A 20,851-nucleotide genomic window follows, 5' to 3' on the forward strand; every position below is an offset into this window, starting at 1 on the left:
CGGCGTAGCGCTTCCGGGTGAGCAGGGGCAGCGCGGCGGAGGGGGCCCTTTCCGCGGCGGCGCGGGCGACGCCGCGGCCCGTCCCGTCCCGTCCCGTCCGTGTCCCGCCAGGTACGTCCGCGGAGGGGCCGATAACGGCGAGCCGGGAGCCTTGCGCCGCGGCCCGGCCGCGCTGTGCGGCGGGGCTGAGTCCGGAGCCGTCGGGCGCTGGCGGCCCTACCGGGGCGGTGCTGGCCTGCGCCTCGGGCGTACGGCTCCTCCGCAGAGCGGGCCGCGGCGTCGCGTCGCTCCCGTGCGACCGCTGCGGGGAGCGGTCGGGGAAGGGCGCTGGGCGCGGGGTGTTCGCCCTGGCAGTCCCTCCCCCGCCCCGGCAGGGTGGTCGCACCGGAGCAGCGCGAACTGCAGCCTTATGCCCGCTAATGAGGTTGCCTTCGATTACGGAGACTTTTCTTTTTTTTTTTTTTTTTCTTCCCCTCTCCGCCTTTCTCTTGTGTGGCTGAATAAGGAGCGGGGAGCGCGAGTGGAGTAACTTCTTCCGATGTAGGTTTAGCAAGTGCGCGGCATGGAGCTATGTCGCAGAAGTTGCTTTCTAGCACCTTTTCTTTTGGTTCCTCCAGCTACTAATGTAATATGCTAAGTAGTAATTGATTATTTCTGGTTAACGTGTATGCGTATCTAAATCTTACATAGGAATATTGATTGCCTTTAGGCAGGGTATAAATTCTTTTTGACCGTTGTCAGACAAGGTAGTACTTGCCTTTAAGTGAGCCTTGGTGATTCGGAAATGCAGATTCTTCTGTTGCCCTCAATGTGGAATTTAAAGTAGTATCCTCGGAGATGACAGCAAGAGTGTTTTCAAAGTTTTCTCTTTTAATGGACTGATTTCTCCATGCTTTGATGCGGAGAGAAGGGAGTAAAAGGAGACAAAGAATTGACCTGTTATTAATGAAAGTCCTTGCATCACCTCGTTATGCAAACTTGCAAGTGAGAAAGTTTGGCTGTCCGTCTTCAGGTCTGGGAAGTGTTTCCTGGGGTCACGGCTAGTGTGGCCACATTCTAAAAGCCAGTGGGCTTATAGAAACATTTAGAAATTATAGTGAGCTGTACCGTGTGGATGTGTGTACCAGAAAAACATACCTGTTCCTTAGATTTCACTTGCTGTAAAATCAAATGTGGAAAATACTCTTAGAGGCACCTCTTTAATGCCTGGAACCTGGAATTCACTTTAGTAACAGTTAATGTTTCTGTTGAAATGGTGAAGGTGAAATGTAGAAAAAGTAGGCTAATCTTTTTTTTTTTTTTTTTTTAAGTTGATTTCTGAGATGGAAACAGCACGCTATTCTTTGCTGATCAGGTACCTAGTTCAATAGTGTGCTCATCATTGCAATTGTCTTGCAAAATAAGCCTTATATTTATTATACTTAAAATGCTGAGGTGCTGGTCAGAGACTGAATATAGGTCTCTGTATTGGATAGGCAGATATGCCCATGTAAATGTATAACTTCTATTTATTTGTGTATTCTTCTGAGAACTCAAGAGTGAAAACCTAAAAAATAATTTTTGCAAGGAGTCTTTAACTGCATGAATAAAACTATCTCATGCATTCTGCTGTCTCTTTTTTTTTTTTTTTTCCCTAAGTATCTGGGACAGCTTAGAGTCTCTGTTTAGCTGTAAACTAAATTCTTAAAAATGGCAGTTTATAATAGGCTTCTTAAATATTCTTGTATTTGGTATTCCAGCACCTACCAACTAAGCCAGCTTGGTATTAATGAGAGAACTCTGAAAATTATCCCTTCTTCCAGGAAGAATGATGAGAACACTGATGTTTGACTTCTGGTGCAAGCAGTAATACTCTTCACATGCAAACTTGAGTAGGTTTAACCTGGTGTTCTGGAAATGGAAATCTGTTCATTAGCTGCAGCGGAAGAGTAGTGCGTTTTAGTGATGTGTTCTCTTGTGATATTTTTTTCTTTTTGTAGTATTGTAACTTGCCTGTTGAGATACTTAGAAATATGAAAGGCGTTGTTGAGAACCAAAGTCCCGTGGTTCCAGTAAGAGAGCAGAACCACGTGGCAATCCTGCATCCAGATGTTCTTTGATGTGTTGAAGTTTCTGACCTTTAGATAGCTCCCAGTCTTCCAATTCCATTTAAGTAAAATGGAAGATAATGAGCAATGGAGAGTAAAAATGATCAGGCTTGCTGTTCTCAGAAACCACAGCTTTTTGAGTTGTCCATGAAGAGTGCTAGGATCAGGTAGAAATTTAATTGCTTTTATTCTATGTGACTAATAAATACTCGCATTATTACAATATATTACATTTTTCAAGTTAAGCTTTTATGTTTGATTTACAGCTGAATTAAAAAGAGACTTTGGCATAGTAAAAACAGAAGATGTCAGCACTGCCACAGCAGCTGTAGGAAGACTATTCTAAACTCTGCTTTAGTTTGTATAAGCAGAAATAGTAGATTTTTTTTCCCCTGCTTTGTAAGCATTTATATTAGTGATGTAAAGTTATTCAGTAGTTAACTTTAAAGTCAGCACTTTTCTAACTTTCTTGGGATTGCCCTTCCTCCTTAATTTCTCATTTTTCTAGTTGACAGGTGATAGTGCTTTTGTACATAAGACTTTAAGTTGAAACATCCAAAACAACTACTTAGTCTGCATGTTAAGTAGGATGCTGAAAACCTAAATTCAAGCTTATCTGATGTTGAACTTGAAACTTGCCTTGTAAGTTGTTTGCAGTTGTACTATGCGGTATTTAGTGAATGATTGCTTTCAAGTCTACCTTAATGAGAAGTTGCTGATGAGAATTCTGTAAGTAACGCGAGAAGTGTTTTGTAAAAGTGTCTTAAACTTTGATTACAGCATGAGTAACATTTAAACTCTGTGCCTGTCTTTAGTGTATCAAGTTTATCTTAATGTAATGGAATACACGCAGGTAGGAATTGCTTCTGCACTGAAATGCTGTACATCTGAAATTAATAGATGTTACTTGGTGTTTGGTATTCTTCAAAAGTGTGGTGAGGAAACTATTCAAGTCTTGGAGCAAAACCCTACTTTAAACTGTCTTGTGAATGCAGTGCATGCTCAAGAGTAGCATCTTATAGCCACCAGCACAGTGGTAGGGTTGGTTTGTGGTGGTGTGTTTTTGTTGTGGTTTTTTTTTTTTTTACTGTCAGTTTTATTCATTTCTTCATCTGTCCCTTAAGAATGAAGTCATCAGTTTACATTTTCTTTTAAGTTTAGTGTCTGTTTGCAGTGAACTGCGTATTTGCATCAGATGGTCTGTTCCGTACTGATTGTAACCACTGTATTCTCTTGACTGCGTAGAGTACCTTGTGAAACTTCTCCTGCTTCATCTCAGTGTCCTGAAACAAATGCATAAAGAACTATGCACATATTCACTGTTACTACTGATCAAAATACGATCAGATCTCCAAGCAAATATTTAAAATTTATTGTTGCGAACACTCAGCAGGTTAGTACTCAGGAGAAACTGTATGCTGAGAATATCATCATCTTAATGAAAGAGAGGACATGTTTCACAAGGGAAGTCATATGATTCAAGCGGCAAGAAACTACTCCAAAGAGCGTATAAATCAAAAATGATAAAGAGGGAGAGCTAGGAGGACAATTGCTGGGGCAACTTTTTGGAGGTTGTGTGTACTGGCACATACTGACAGCAACTGAGCGGTGCAGGGGCTGAACAATTCAAACAGGAGAGTCTGACCCTTAAGAGGAACTAGGCTGATACCTTACAGGAATTTTATTTCAGTTTTCTGGGTGAGGGAAGCAGGGAAATGTCGGTAAAATAAGCTTAAATTTTAGTCATTAGTGTTTAATTTGTTGCTGGTACCGGAGTGTTAGAAAAATCAGTCTTTTAAATTTTTTGTTAATCGGCTTGTGTAGTGTAGCTTTAAGCATTGCAGGACGTTTTAAAAACAGTCTGTGACTGTAATCGGGTCAGGAGAAGAGAAATTGAGATTTGTTGTGAAAGGTCATCATACAGAACAGTAAGTGTAACATTTCTTTTTAGCCACATAAAAAAAAAATTGTTTCTCTGCTTAATTAGCAGTATGATTGCATTCAAACTTTGTATGTAGTAGTGTTCTGTGGTGATTGCTTCTTTGCATTCAAAAAATATAATTGTTTCCTGTTTTGATTAGTGTTGATTTTTCTTAATATCTGCATTGATAAGCTTACCTGCTCCTGCCAATTTTTAGAGCCAACGCAGCCAAGAGCTTCAACTGGCTTGGACTTGTATGTCAGCAGAATGGTTTATTATGTTCCATTATTGGTGATTCCTTGTTGCTGGTGATGGGTGAGCCTGAAAAAACACAGCTTGACTTGCACATCACAGGGTGAGTTTTCTGAAAACACTTTCTGAAATAGTTATCTTTAAAGTGTGTGATTTTTTTTTTTTTTTTTTTTTTTTTTTTAAGAACTGGGTTGTGTTTTAGGTCTGACCATCTGGGGGGGGGTTCTCAAAATACGCACTTATTCAATATCTCTTGTAGAATCTAGAGAGCTGTCAGGTTTCTTACAGTTTGGAGTGAACTGGTGTAATCCTAAATGATAGATCAGGTTGCTCAAGGCCTTGGTTTTTAGCCGAGATGTTGATCCTGCTTGAGCGGGGCATTGGACTACATGAGATCCCTTCCAACCTAAATTATTGTATGATAAACCATGCCATAAGCAGTTTTGTACAAAAAAAAAAGTGGAGACAAATCATAAACTTTTCTCTGTGGTTTTTTTTGTGTTTTTTTTCTGCATAATACCTCAACTTGGTGATGAGTGAAAGGATGTGTTGCAAGTATGGGCATTACAATAGTATGGAACTAGCATCTTCTGTTATGTTCCTGCAGCTCCTCTTTAGCCCACTGTCCTGAAGACAAGAGGTTCTGGGTGATCAGGAGTCTCTATTAGCAGTTCAAGTTGGCTGGAGAATGGAAGGTGTTGAGTTTAAGGAAGAATGGCAAGATGAAGATTTCCCAAGGTTTTTAATTTTTTTTAATAGTAATTAAAATCAAATGCATAACATCCAGAATAAGCTTACCGCTTTATCTTCCTGGTGAACTAACACTCAATAATCTTGAAGTGATTTCCATTAATATAGTCATCTTGAAAAGGTTTTGTGGCATGTTTCTTTATGGTCTGGAAAGGGATCACTTCATGTTCATGGGTAAGTTAAGTAAAACAGGAATGCCACTTTTGAAGTTTCCAGTGTTACTAAAGTGAAAATTTGGAAGTTTGGCTTAGTTTTCCGTGGTACTCTTTTGCAACTACATTGTTTGCATGTTACTACCAGTGTCTGAAGGCCCAAATATTTCATTAAGCAACATTTTTGAGCAAAATTTTTAACCGTTTGGACTGCTAGTGATGCTTGGGCCTACAAAGAAACTAAAAGAGCTGACTTCAGAGGCTTTCTGTAATAACATGACTAAACTACTTCTGTAATGTATTTAATGTCAAATTTTCTTAAGCAAGAATATAAGTTTTCTTAAGGATGACACACACTTGTAGCAACCAGTATTTTGGCATTTGTCACATCAACAGATGGTCACCTGCATGCTGTAAAGGAATTTTCTGCTACTTTGGTGCTTTGTTTACTGAAAGCTTGAACTTAGGCTATAAGTAAATTTAGTTCAATACTATCCCACAGTGGGTTTTTTAGCAGTGCGTAAGCCTAAATATTTGGCATTTAGCTGGCTATTTAAAAAAGAAAAAAAAAGTTTTGTAACAGTAGTTTCTACTTTGTGCACCAGGCCCCTGCCAGAGGATGATCCTGTTGAGTCAGATATATTGGCTGCAGCTGGAACAGAAAGTGAAGCTGGTAAGAACATTCCACTCCAGTCAAGCTGACCGCTTCCTACTTGGATGGCTGTTTTAAAGCTCCATTTTTGGTTTAGGGTGTTTTGGGGAGTGGGGGTGGTTTTTGAGTCAGGCTTGAGGAAACAGCATTCTAAATGACATTTTTATATGTGAAGGGTATTATAAACATCTTGTCTAGAAAGAAAAGGGTTTGGGAATAAAATATGAGACTCTTCATCCTCTCTGTGAACAGAGCTATCCAGGTAATACCGGACAAAAATGAATAACTGCACTCACTTCCTGACCTGTCTTAAAATCTTGGTTCATTATTTGGCTTCTGTGCATCAGTTAGGGCCTACCTTAGTTTCTCTCCAAATTTCAGACCTTTGTGGCCTTTTAAGAATGTTGCCCATCCAAATGGTCAGAGGGGTAATAATACAGATGCTTTTTTTTTTTTTTTTTTACTTTTTTCATTTTTTGTATCTTGTCAGTCTGCTTTAGTTGTGGCATTTTCAGTGCTGCATCAGTCATTTTATTTTATTCCCTGCTTTCAACTGCTGTCGGAATCACACAAGTACTTGCCTTATGTCTCAAAGCATGCTGGGTGTTCCCCTAATAGTTTCTTTAATTTTCTGTCCTCACTGTTGTCTGCCAGCCTTCTGGGTTTTTGCAGCTTGTATATTATTTTTTATTTCATCAAAGATGGTTATGATGTTACCAATATCTAACAAAATCAAGGGCTAGGGACATGAACTTATTGCATTATTTGCAAGGCTTAATTAGTATAATATCTAGAACAACTCATGGAATGCTTTGGTATAGCTAGCATGGGTAATAGTTGCTTAGGTGGTGGCAGCACTTCAGGTTTTTCTTCTGTAGGGAGTATGGTGGTCTACCACTGTGATCATAGCGTGTATGCAGTTGGGTAAACTTACGGTCTTGAGGACTTGAGAACTTTGACCTCCAAGTGCTATTCTTTTCACCCTGTGTTTAATTCTTATTCCAAAGATACATTGTTTAAATTATGGGCATTAATTTACAATGCATTCTGAGAAAGCATTGTGGTCTTCTGTCTTGTTAATATGCCTATCTAAACTCGCTTTAGCTTTGAAAAGAAACAATTTGCTTTTTTAAATACAGAGGTTAATGGAACCAAAGTGAGGAAGAAACTAACGGCTCCAGATATTAGCTTAACTTTGGATCACAGTGAAGAATCTGTTTTGTCTGATGACTTGGATGAGAGTGGAGAGATTGATTTGGATGACTTGGATACTCCTTCAGAAAATAGCAATGAGTTTGAATGGGAAGGTAAGTATCTTATTACTTTTGTCTGATGCCTGTAAATATTTCTATTTTCTTATGTGCAGGTCAACAGTTTTTCAGGTGGGAAATAACTATGGCTCAATATTACAAGAGGAAAAATAAAAAGGGAATTATTAGATTAGAAATTTGGAATATATGCAATGAATTTTTAAAGACCGAATCAGACCTTGACTGATTAGTACACAGACAACATAATAATAGCTGTACCTCCAAATAAACTTAGGTGAATGTCATTAAACACCTGTAAGACTCAAAGTTATGGAAAATCCTCTTTGTTGCAGTATGTTTTTAAGAACCAACCTGGGGAAAAAAAAAAAAATACCGAAGGTGTTTTACATGTATTATAGATGAGTTTTAAATAGAGGTGAACCATATAAAGTGATGTAGATTAGCTAGTTGGAAATTGATGAATTGCAAGCCTTTGTATTGAAGGAAGACTGAATGGTATTTTTAAAAATACTGACTAACACCTGATCTCATATCTTACTGTGGTGAGAATGGCAAAAGGTCAGTAGCCTTAGAGTTTGTGTGCTTTCTGGGTTGACTGAAAGTGGTAGAAGAGCCTCTATTTTGTGTCAAGGAATTCTGAAATGACTTGATAGGAAGTTAACATAGCTATAGCCTCACTAGTAATGATCTGAAATTTAAGAAATGAGTAGATGCTTCATCCTATTCTTACAGGCAAAGCCTGGAGATTCTAACAAATGTTATTGGAGGTAAAAAAGTTCTGTGTAGGAGTTAAAGCACAAGTTTTATACTTTCAGTTTTAATTATGTTTTAAGGCCCTTTTATGTAAGCCAAGAACTGTTGTGTTAGACTCCAACTGTTTGACCAACTTCTGTAAACTTCATGACTTAAGAATGTCTCTAAACATGTAAACTCAATTATAATTTTTTTTATTCTGGAAAAAAAAATACTTTTAATTCCTGAGTAAACAGGAAGCTCTCTTTTCACTGTTATGTATGAAACACTACCTGTTCTTCATTCCAAGATAGCTTGTAAATGGAGAAAGAAACACTCTTTAGAATAAGGGTTTTTTTTAAATGGCTAAAGACATATTGCAGATGAAGTTTTTGTAACAGAGCCTGTGGGTTTACCTGTGTAAAAGGATTTTCATCGTTTTGGTGAAGAAGAATTGGTATTTAGGGTTAGTTTTGCAATGATGCAAAGGAAATGTTCCGGATGTTTGTGCCTTGTTTTTAAAAGTGGCTGAAAAGGATTTCTGTCTTTTCTTCCTTTAATGCTGCTGCCTTCATTTTCCTGGAAGGATAGTTTCAATTAACAGCTTTGTCTTGGGAGCAGACAACTAACTTGCAGTAGGTTTTTCTCGCTTTGGGTAAGGTCTATGCAACAAAGTCAAGAATCATAATTTAATTGGAGCAAATTGTTTTACAGATTGCTGTCAGCATAAATTTCATATATATTGATTGCACACATATGAATTAGATTTAATTTCTAAATAGATTTGCCTGCATGTCTGCTTGCAAGGTACTGTCAATGTTTTAAATCATGCTTTTATGTAAATCTGTGATCAAGCAACCTGTGTAATTATCATCAGAGTTAACCACTTTGTTTTGGTGAGATTCATCAAGGTCTGTATTCTGAAAGCCTACAATTCAATAGGCTTTCTATGTGAATTGAAATTTGTCATGTACTTTAACATAGAAAACTACAGTCAATGGATAACTGCCAACATGGAGTATTTCACTAAAATATGTATGACACCCATGAGATCCTATTTTGTAACGACTGAAGGAACTAAGTCAGCTGATATGTCTGACTGGCTAAAGAACATTAAAATAGATTAGATAGCAAAGTGGTTAACCTGTATTGTAATTGATTGTCCCTATACATAGTATTCATAATGGATCTTGAACATGTTTTAACTTTGGCAGATGATCTTCCAAAACCAAAAACTACTGATGTAATTAGGAAAGGATCACTTACTGAATACACTGCAGCAGAGGAGAAAGATGATGGTCGACGCTGGCGAATGTTTAGGATTGGAGAACAGGACCATAGGGTGGACATGAAGGCAATTGAACCATATAAAAAAGTTATCAGTCATGGTGGTAAGGATTAGTGATGTGCTGAGGGGAACTGTTGAGAAACTTACTTCTTTAAGCTAAGTTGGGGTGGCACAGAAAGAGCTCTGGGTGTAAAGACTCATATGATAATTCATTTGTTGCAGTATTAAGGTATATGGTTGATTTAATACTTTTTCCCTATTAAACTAAAGTTCCAAAATGTGCACATGTTCAAATGAAGCTACTAACATGTATATATGTAATAAGATGTACTTAGCTGTTCTACAGTGTCAGTGCTACCAGTATAATTTTTTGGTTTTAAGAGTGTTGAAAGCATTAACTGTAGATCTACTACGGCGTAAGTCAATTTAATGACTCTTCCCAACAGTCTGTGGAGTTTAGTTTGGAAGAAAAGTTGGCTATATAAAAACTTTATTAAATATACTGAGATTCTATACTGAGATGTTGATTTGTAGGTACAGCATTTGATTTACATCAACTTCAGCTATTTCTTTAGATGTAGATGAACTTGAAAAAGAAATCTTCAGGTTTTCTGTAACTATGAATCTGCCTATATAGATGTTTGTAAGTCTCTTCAAGCTAAATAATGAGAAAGCTTACTGAATATGCTTGACTCTGTGCAAACGTAGTTATTGTATAGTCACCTTTGTTACCACTGCTGCTTTTTCCTTTGTTTTTAGGTTATTATGGTGATGGATTAAATGCCATTGTTGTGTTTGCTGTTTGCTTTATGCCTGAAAGCAGCCAGCCTAACTACAGATATCTAATGGACAATCTATTTAAGTAAGTCATCATCTGCCTCTGAATACTGTCTTAATTTCACATTGTGAAAATTAGCATTTTATTGTAAGGGCAGTTACTTCCCTCTCATCTTTTTAATGAAGCTTTTTATATTTCAGATGAGGGAAAAGTAACAAATAGAAAAGCAACTACATCTGCTTCCAGGAGAAGGAAGAAAAATTATTAGATGTTGCTCAACACTTTTGCCAGCTTTGTTTTTTTAAATATATTTGAGCACTACTAGAAATTACTTTAATATCCACAGATCTTTACTTGAAAGTTTTTGTTGCTTGTCTCTGCAGGTATGTAATTGGCACTTTAGAACTGTTAGTAGCAGAGAACTATATGATAGTTTACCTGAATGGTGCAACAACAAGGAGAAAAATGCCAAGTTTAGGCTGGCTTAGGAAATGTTACCAGCAAATTGATAGAAGGTAAGAAGCTCTGCAGTGTTTTCTTACAATATTCACATGCTCAGTGATATACATGTTTAGGAAAAAATGCTGTTTAATGTGGTATCTGGTACCTACTGGATAAGATTTAAGCAAATTGCTTGGTATATTGAAAACCTCTTCCTAAGCTGGACAATGTGGAATAATGCTACAGGCATGCCAGTTTTTTTTGTTGCAGGGTGTTTTTTTGTTTGTTTTAAGTGAAAATAGTAGTGTTAGAATACTGAATACTCTTACCACGTAGAATATCCTTAAAACTTAATGTATTAATATGATAAGGTAATAAGGGGGGGTCCTTCGTAAAGGACTTCATCATTAGTTGTGTAAAAAGATTCAAAGAAACTTCTCTTTGGAATGTTATTTCCTTGTCGTTATTGTCAAAATGATACTATATCTTAAATTTTGACTATATGGTTGTGTGTTTTGTTTTTTTTATTTTTTTTCTTCTGGCAGGTGGTAATGCCTAATAATGGAATGTCAGAATACTAGATTTATGTGACGGTTGTGCTTGCAAAAGCATACTTATATATTAAAAAAAAAAACCCCTTGTTGTCATGCTGCCTTTTTGTTCTAGTAATTATGTCCTCTGTTTGAATTCTTTAGGTTAAGGAAAAATCTGAAATCATTAATCATAGTTCATCCTTCTTGGTTCATCAGAACACTTCTGGCCATCACAAAACCTTTTATTAGGTAATACTCTGGAAGCTATTTCTTAAAAAAAAAAAAAAAAAAAAAAAAAAAAAACAACCCACCAAAAAAAAACCCTAACAACTGTTTACTTTAAACTTCAAAAACTGTTTTAATATTGACCTATTGAAAACTTTTTAAGTTGTAACTGTACCCTGCATTTGTTCTTCCACAGCTCAAAATTCAGCCAAAAAATTAGGTATGTCTTTACCCTCGCAGAACTAGCTGAACTCATCCCCATGGAATACGTTGGCATCCCAGAATGCATAAAACAGTACGTTTTATTATTCAAACATGTTCTACACTGATCATGTTTTAGAACCAGTTTATATTGTATTCAATGATTGGTTTGAATGTAATAATTTGCATTTAATAAAATTTAATTTAACTCAGATCATCGCTGTATCTAGGAGGAGTATCCATGTTTGACCACATTGCTAACTACAGTTTGGTATGCAGTAGCATGGATAGTGAAATTGTTAATGTATAGGGATTTTCACAAATAGTGCCTTACTATGGTGTGTGTGAATTAAGTCTTGTAGAGGCAAGGCCTCATTCCAGTTGTTCTACCCCTTAGTATGCTAAACTGGCTTGTGAGCGAGAAATTCTGGACGTATTGATACTGAAGTTATTTATAGTATCTTTGGTGTTCATGCTAAAATGTGGAACAAATTAAGTGGTGAAACAGCACTTGGGTTGGGATTTCATTTAAAAGAGCAGCTGTGGTGGAAAAATGATGAATCCCTACCCATAATAGTTCTAAAACTACTTTGGTGAAGAGGTGAAGGCAGCATCAACGTCCTTGGTTTTCTCCTCTTCCTTCCCTCCAGATACAAATATCCATTTTAACATCAGCACAACTCTTAAATACGATGATGATGATACTTTTGTCAATAGCATTTGTGGGTGCAGTAATAGAGTAGAAATCACAAACTTGGGTCTTAAAAAAGCCAGATGAAAATACTAACAATTTTGATGAAAAATCGATCAGCCTATTAGAGGGTATAACATACAAAACCTATAGAGAATGCATCCCAATAGGTGATCGCAAACTGGGAACTCCATAAGGAAAGGTGGCATAGTCTCACTGTGTGGACAGAAGGGCACATCCATATTGGACAAATCCACAAACTGGTCCCCCACGCTCCTGCAAATGGCTGGTTATTGCAGTAAACATTCAGCTGGTATCAGTTGCAGAGTTTAACTTTTTATAAAATAGAGAAAACGCAGTTTTATTGGGGTGGAGAGGAAAGACGTGACAATACTGAAGCAGCCTTGTGCTATCTTTAGAATATTTTTTTACTGGGGCTTTTGAAGGATGTGTTATAAATACTCAGACTATCTTTCTAAGGAGAGAAAGACTCCTTTCTGTATTGATAAACCTTTTAACTGTTCTGCAAAGGTTGAACTTGGTTGACTTATGGAGTTAATTCTCAGACTTCTGTGGAGGATTACATCTGGCTTCAAACTGTTATGAATACAGACTTTAAATTTTAGTGATGGCCGTTAATACTGTACAAGAAGTATTGAATTCATATGTTATGTCATAGTAACTAAATCTTAATGCTTCTTGCTTATAAATGTTGGAAGTACAATATATTTTTTCTTAATAATATCAGTTTCAAAACTTGGTATGTTTCTACAAACTGTATTGACACTAATACCAGTTTGCAGCTTCTGTTGAATTTGGCCTTCATATGTTATATTTACTGAAATCAAACTTTTCCTCACCAAGGTATGAAGAAGAAAAGTTTAGAAAGAAACAGAAAAGGTATCTTCATATTTTGATTAGGGTTGCATCTAGATAAGACAATTTGCACTGCAACTAACTCCCAGTTGATTGGCTTGCATAAAGGAATAAGCATTTGTAAATATAAACATGCACTAGTGACTAAGTTTTTATGCATGAAAGTAACTATACTGCCTGCAAGTACAATATATCATCTAAAAGAACTCACCCTGGATGTTCAAACAGGTATTTGTGAATAGTCTCTACTACATGAGATGCTCACTTCTAAGGGGATACGTGTTTCTCAACTGAATCTTCAAGAGGCAAAAGTAGTGCTTCTTTTTAACAAAAAGTGATGTCTGAAGGAAGAGCTGTTTTTAGGTGCTAAGCTGTAGCTATGCATCAGCAGAGATGGAACTCTGGAAGAAGCTCTAATATTGTTTTTTGTATTTTTGGTATTCACTACCTTTTCAGTTATTAACTTGAACAGATGCAATCTAAATTAGTATTTTTAGTGCTGTTTGTATTTGCAGTGCCTATGTTCCTTGCTAATAAACATTGGATTTTCATTTTGTTAATTTTCAGTCTCCTGCTAACTATTCAAGCTATTCTAGCAGCTGATGAAATTTTTTGAATGGATGTTACTTTTTCACTCTCATTAACAAATGTACTGAAAGGTTTTGCTACTAACTTTGCTTTTTTTAATTATTCTTCCTGTGTGTGCATAACTATTGAGGGAGGCTTATTGTCTAAGAGGAACACGGAGAGATTAAAATAAAAGGAATTTAAATTCTTTCTGAAAGCTAGCAGGTAAAGCTAGTGACAAGTGTTGAACATTCTCTAGGAATTATTCCAATTAAGTGATAATTTTGCAGTGTGTAACCTGAAGTACTAAGCCTGTCAAATTTAAGAAGCCCTTCCAGTACATATTGAAGAACAGTTCTGCTTGATTTCTGGCCCCCCGCCCCCCCCCCCCCCCCCCCCCCCCCCCCCCCCCCCCCCCCCCCCCCGTGCATAATTCTATATGCCCAATTCCATTGCAAGGCCCATTATGTTCAGGATACAAACCTGACACATTCAAACAGTAATGTAAAAACTTTTTAAAGTCTCCAGTACAACAAGCACTTTTTAGTGTCCCTGTTAATACCGCCTATACTGCCATCACTTTTGTAAAAAGTAGTATGTTCCTAAGTGAAACTTATATGTAGAGGAGAGATCACAGGCACTATTTGATACTGAGACTTTAATCAGGTTGAAAGCAGTTGTAGGTATTATTTATTATAGTAGGGGAAAAGGAGATGTGTTGAAGTTTAGTTACTAAATTTGAGGATGGCAGTAGGAATTCCTTGGCTATGTGTATGAGTTGGTTTGGGAGCTAGAATATGATATACTTCTATGGATTTATACTGTCAGCTCTATGTTTATGCATAGCTTGTTTGCATTAGCTTACCGTATTTTCTTACGCTTTCTGTTGTTAGTCCTGTAAGCTATGTCAAAGCGTGCTTTTCTAAAATACTGCAGTGAGGACAGGGATGACTTGCAGCTGCGTACTGTGCAGACGAAAAGGTATTTGACTAGGACTGTTGCTTCTAGACACGACTGCTCCAGACCTATTGGATCCTTATGTAGTAGGTTCAGTTTTTACTGCTGCAAAAATAAAAGGCAACAAAAAACAACCCCCCAAAAAACCAACCAAACAAACAACAAAAAAAAACCCCTTGCCTCCCCTTTATATGGGTTTATGGCCTAGAAGAGCTGTCACACTTACCATTTTGAAAAACCGGCTGGTTATAGTTTGAGAGACTGGACGGGTAGGTTAGACAATTAGGTTGTTAGAAGACAAACTTGGCCTTAGCCTCTCTCACTTTGGAACTGCTGTTGGTTTTAAAATTAACTTACCTCCATGCACAATTTATTTTCCAGAAGATACAGTTAAGACTGTAGCTTGTTCTCACTGTGAAGAGAAAAAGTACATCTCATGCAGGACTGTCAGCCATCCACTGGTTTCTGCAAAGCAACATTTTGTTTGCTAGTCCTAAGGCAGATATAAATAAAAACCCCAAAAACAAACAAACAAAAAAAAATCCCCCCAAAACCAACCAAAAAACCCCACAAAACAAAAAACCAGTTTTAGCAGAATGATGGTGAATTTTTCCTGGGTAATTACAAGAGTCTTAGAACTTCATAGAAAAAGTATTGCCGTTAAGGAGCCACTTAACTTTTGTTGATTCAACTAGTGCTGTTACCTTCTTGGCTTAACTACTACAATGTTAATGGTAATTCTGTGCTTATTCTGCAGTGTGTGAATTCATCCAAGCACAGTGCTTGACAGTGTTGTCATGTTACCTGTAAATTTTTATTCCTGCTTGCATTCATTAATAAAAGCACAGAACCTGCTTTTTTTCCTTTTGTAGTCAAACTTCACTTGCACTTTTCAAATGCTTCCTTTTGAATGCTATAGTTATTTAAATGGTTTCTTAACAGTTTTAATTAATTTCTAGGGGGAGGTAGGAAAACATTTTTTTTAAAAAAAAAGGCAAAGCGTTGTGATGGCATTCAATAAAAATCTTAATATTTATTTACTAAAACTTTTTCCATGTAAAAGCTTTGTGTTTTCCTGTTAGTAGTTTTTGCTTAATATGTGAGCTATCAAACTAAACTACTTCTTAACATGGTTTTAATTTTACTGCTTTCTTTACTAAGCAGAGTTGACCAAGAGCTGAATGGAAAACAAGAGGAGAAAAGTGAACAGTAAGTTTGGAGTCCAAACAAGACTGAAGAATATGCAGATGGAATGATGCTATTTTTGCTCCATTTACAATGTGTTCTGTGTGTGTATATATATTATATAACCTGTTGCAAAAGGTGCCGAATTTCTTTGGACTAGCACACAATGGACTGCTTACTGCTGTATTGGTTTGTCTTGACTTTAATAGCTATGTTTATGTAATCATTTCATACTGCTAAATGTCAAAGAACCCTATGTTTTCAGAGGGTGTTCTTGCAGTTGTTTATCTAAATGATGCATGTTCTTCAGTAAAATATTTATATACCTAAATGTTAAAGGAAAGAGATAATATATATTTTTATGACTGAGCAATATATTGTGTGTACCTGCTGAAGGAATTCATCTGCAGGTAGACAAGGCCATAAGTTACTTGTTGTTATTGTATAAATCTGTCTTGCTGTAAATGGTCAAGTGCATTTCTTTGTTGTCACAGAAACCTTAATTTGTTTGGATATTAACAATCACATAATGTAGTCTTTCACAAGTGCGGAGATCCTTGTTTTTGTTCACATATCTAATACAAGCAGTACTCATTTACCTCACTAGAGTGAGCTTGAGCTTTGGTGTCTTTTAGTCCATTTTTGAGAATGCATAACTGCAGTTCTGTGAACTTCAGTCTGTTGGCCAAAGGGTTTAAGCCTAAGCCACAACAGAAGCTGAACTGTTTGAATGACTAGTAAGATATCAGACCTTTTTCAATGTAGTTGTGAATTTAGATTCTGCTTCAGTAAATCAAGGCTATCTCAGCTACCAGTAGGAAATGAGTTCATTGCAATTCTTCTTGGATAAATATTGGTTGTAGGAACTGTGGTCGTACTTAGTAGAGCTTGGGAGTTACATAGATGTTCTCACCATAATATCAATTGTTTGCAGAGGTATGGAGAATCTTATGCTACCTGTGTCATCCCTGTAGATGAAACATCCATTTCTAAAGCTCTTAGTTTGGCACATGATGCCAGCACTAATTTCACTTAACAAAAAAAAAAAAGGTGATTTAAAGGTTGGTGGTTTTTTTTCCTCCCCACAATGGTAGTAAACTTGTGTCTGTAAGAGGTGTTCTTGGACACATAACTAGCGTTTATAGGTTTATCAGGGCAACAATAATGCACTGGTCGATATGTTGTAGAAGTTTGTAACATCTCTTGATAATCATTGCTACTTCCCTGTAAGGACAGGTGCATGCAAATAAATCCATTCAGGAGTTGAGCAATATAATATTGTAGCAAATATTAAATCTTCACTTTTGGTTTTTATTGTGCTTGCAATTTTGTCTTAATGCCGAAAATATCAGTTCTTAATTATATTAAAAGTTAGTGTTACACAGTTCTCTTATTTAAAAAAAAAAAAAAAAAAGGGTTGTGCTCAACCAGATTACTGTCTGACACTGATAAATAGCAGTCACAACTTACTACCAATTAACAATAAATCTACTCTCTCTAATGATGCATGTATAGACTCTGAGAGCATATTCATGTCAGGTGAGGGCAAATTGCCCATGTCTCTGGGAGTTTTAATTCTGCAATTCAGAGACTTTCATCTCAAGATCTAGGTACTTTTGTTATAGCAGCTTCAGTATCACAGTTTCAAAGAGATTAATATGTAGGCTGTTCTCTTTCAAGTTGCCTTGCATCCATTTCATCAGGTCTGGATCTTGCTCTGAAAGCAGAACACGAACGTGAACAGTTTCTTTGGGCTGTCTTATCTCCTGCTCCAGTTTCAGTGTTGACCCGGATTAATGTAACGTTCCAGTCGGTAAATTGGACACTTACAGCCTGTTTCCTTTTGATACTTTTACAGTGCAGTGTATGAACATGCAAACCTGTAAACCTTCTTGATTTTTACTGATTCTATGTGGGTCCTAAGCTAGATACTAAGCATTCTGATCATCTCATTTCAAATTTTTCCTGATTTTTAAAAAAGTATTCTTCTCAGTAAAATCATATTCTTGGTGGGAGGATTGTAGTCCTACATGTCGTGTTGCTTCCTATGTATATAGTGCAGTATAGAGTAGGCAGTCCTCTGTATAGACCATATTATCAAATGATGGCATTTTTACTGTTGTCTTTCCTGGTGGCTGAGTGATTCTACAGTTTCATGCTACAGCAGTACAATTTATTTTGGAAATGTGTATGTGCTTACTGAATGGTTTATTTCTCTAGTATAAGTTTTCATGAATGAATATACAGCACAACAGTTCTTCTGTCCTTAAAGATATGCAGCCTGAGAAACAGGTGTACTAAAGAATTATTCCCCTCTGATCTTTTGCAGCTCATCATTTAAAATGGTGAGGTGGATGTTTACAAAAAGCGACGAGGTCCCAAGGTTACCTTGAACACAAATGGGTAACTTTTTGTCAAATTTACCTTTTTTTAAATTATAAAAGCTTAATATATTTTAATATTTAAAAACATGAAAAGTTGGAATTTCATACTTTTATTAAAGTTATTTCAAAACCTGAATCACTTTGTGATAAGATACAATATTTTAGGGAATTCACCATTCAATGGCACTTCCTTCTAAAACTCCTGTTCCCAGAATACAGTTTAAGTCCCATCAAGAAAAGATAATTTCACGAGTACTAACTTACCTTTGATGTGGAGGTCTCATTAGTTTGTTTATATATATGTGGTAATAAGTCATTGGTTATCTTTTGTTATTACTGTGCGCAGCTGAAATAGTGGTTTGGGCCAGTGGCCTCTCTGTGTGTGGATGTGACATTTTGTAAATTGGTTTCTGCAACAGGGTAAGTGTTCAGAAGTGGCAAAGATTTTGGAGAAAGTGTCATTTAAAAACTGATGCGAGTACACTGTAGATTGCGTGAACGTTCTTGACGTTCTGTGTAGTATGGCAAAGCCATGTTCTGTTGGAAAGTAATGGAGAGGGATGTATAAGGATTTAGTGCTGAAGCAGATTGAAGTCTTTGAGGTTCTGGGATGTTAAAATGGAGGATTTTTGGTTCCAAAAAGCTTAGAACTAGTTAGAATAATATGTAACCTTGTTCATAACAATACAGTTTAGCATTTTTTTTCCTTTATTTTCAGTGAACAAGTGAAGAATAGTATTTCTTGCTGTGAGGAACTTTGTACTGAGAAACAGTAGTTATATTCTGAATTGCACACAATTGGTATATAGTCTGTTAGCATGTTTCAGCAATTTTGTTGCATAATATGCTTAAATGCTCTAATGACAGCTTAAAACCTTTCAACAGCTAATTTGTGTCAGACTTCAAGATCAGATTACATGGTGGTGGTAATGGAATCTTTTATGAAATGACCTCGAAGTGTGTCATAGGGAGGAGAGGGTGGCATTGGTGCCTAGTCATATGTCAGCTTCACTGATGTCATCTACTGAAATGTCTGTAGTTAACTGAAAATAATGGAACTACATGGTGAATGGGCACTTTCTAAACTAAATCTGTCACAAAGAAATAAGTTTCTTGGTGAAAAGTGTATTTCTTTCAGTGTCAAATTTTTGTCTGTGTATCTTACAGATTTATACAGTATTTATTACATAGAAAGATGGCTTAAATGCATCTTGTATCAAAAGCTGTTGTCTTTGGAGATGACTTTAATTCTCAAGTCATTCCAGTCTCCCTCAGAAAAGTCTCGTACAAGGAACAGAGGGGAGAGGGATAATAGCTTGCGTGCTTTTTGTAACCGCAGCAGTCTTATAAAGCTTTCAGTAAAAATTCTTATTCAATCCTTGTGGATGCAGGTCATTCTCCAGAGGATTTGTTTCACCGACTGGTTGTCGGAGATGCTTGAAATAAGTGCTTTAATTATACTTTTTAAGGATATCTGGTTTTAGTCAGAGTAGCACTCTGAAATACAAGGAATATTTAAATATTCATATACTGAAAGACAGATTTGGCAGCTTTCCTAGCTTCAAAATTTTAAGTTGAACTACATGGTTTCCCTTATCACATCTTGTTCTGTATATTGAGCTAACAGGAAAAAAGGGCATTTGTGAAGAGGGTGCAGTTGTGTTACAGTTTTTCATCATTCCCTTCAAGCATGACCGAGATCAGTGAAATTAAAGCCATTCTTTGCTCAACTAGATGTTTTTTCAGTTTTGCAATTTGGACTGCCCAGATTAATCTGATTTAAACATAGGTTGGTTGTTTTTTTTCCCCAGTATTGCAGATGATCTGATGAGAAGCTACTGGAGTGTTTTCAAAAAGTCAAGTCCTTATCTTACCATGCTCCTTACTCTAGCTAGCTCTAGTTAATATTTATGACATGGAATTCCAGGTTAATAATTACAAAAAATATTCATGGAAGACAGATGCTTACGTTCCCAGTGGCTCTGCAGTTCTGCAGTGTTTCTTATTCAGTGATCTGAACAAAGCCTTTTTATTAACAAGAAAAGCCCAAGTAGTAGGGTGCTCTACCAGTTGAATGGCAGATAGAAGGGTTAAGGCACTGCCTATTAGTATCACTAAACTTATGGGTGATATGGGAAATGTGCCGTGTTTAACAAAACAAAGCTGCAGTAGTCATGCAAAAACATAGGTTGTGACTCGTAGGTGGTATAACTGGCTTAAATTGACTATTAATGTTCTTCACAGATGTCACTATTTTCCTTTGCCCCTTTAATATAAAACTATGTAAGTACAAGACTCTTCACCTACCTCTTAAGAATGTTATGATCCTTTCTGTTTTTTTAAATGAGCTTCCCTTTTCTGTTTGTGTTTCACGGTGTCATGGAGTAAGGTGATAAACACATTTCTGAATGTGCTAGCTGTTACTACTTATGGGAAACTTTTTAATTAGGAAAAAAATAAATGCTGTATGCAATAAACACCTTTGGAAAAGGTCTGAATGTTTTATTTTACTGCGTAGGAATATATTGGTAATATGAGTGTCTTTTGTGATCGTATGCACCACCCACTCCCTCCTAAAAATGTGAAATTTAAACCTGGTTCCCAAAGCATTGTAGGTGCCAGTTCGCTAGTTTCAGTGAAATTCAACAATTATTTTGACGATAGTTTTGGAGTTGAGCATTTAAAAGGTTTTTGGCAGTCGGTACAGGTTCGGAATACAACGCTAGAGGAAAATGGGTTCGGCTCGTAGCGTAAGGAGGGCACGGCTTTCAGTCGCTTCAACAGGTAAAATAAACCTAAGCCCGCAACTACAGCCATTTTAACTCTTCGTTATTACATAATTTTAAAAAGTCGACCCTAGCCCGCTGCAGCACGACCTCGGTCTTTAATGCCTGTGGCGGCGGCCGCG

At 36.8% G+C, this 20,851-nt stretch overlaps 1 protein-coding gene across 8 annotated transcripts; it reads left to right on the top strand.

Moving 5' to 3' along the window:
- The first annotated feature begins 7 nt into the window (after positions 1-7).
- On the top strand, positions 8-20,435 carry BNIP2 (BCL2 interacting protein 2). Of its 8 annotated transcripts, none has more exons than XM_030014292.1 (12): positions 8-111; positions 4,226-4,363; positions 4,868-4,998; positions 5,768-5,835; positions 6,954-7,121; positions 9,032-9,208; positions 9,865-9,967; positions 10,267-10,398; positions 11,020-11,106; positions 11,279-11,377; positions 12,839-12,874; positions 15,536-20,435. In XM_030014292.1, the coding sequence occupies exons 3-12, from the start codon at positions 4,949-4,951 to the stop codon at positions 15,585-15,587; spliced, it is 972 nt and encodes a 323-aa protein (XP_029870152.1). In that variant the 5' UTR covers positions 8-111; positions 4,226-4,363; positions 4,868-4,948; the 3' UTR covers positions 15,588-20,435. The 8 variants fall into 8 exon arrangements, with proteins under 8 accessions (XP_029870152.1, XP_040979531.1, XP_040979530.1 ...); XM_041123597.1 differs by lacking the exon at positions 8-111 and adding an exon at positions 1,336-1,354; XM_041123596.1 differs by lacking the exon at positions 8-111 and adding an exon at positions 3,250-3,480.
- Positions 20,436-20,851: the final 416 nt, after the last annotated feature.

This window comes from Aquila chrysaetos, chromosome 5 (assembly GCF_900496995.4).
Source record: "Aquila chrysaetos chrysaetos chromosome 5, bAquChr1.4, whole genome shotgun sequence".
NCBI lineage: Eukaryota > Metazoa > Chordata > Aves > Accipitriformes > Accipitridae > Aquila > Aquila chrysaetos.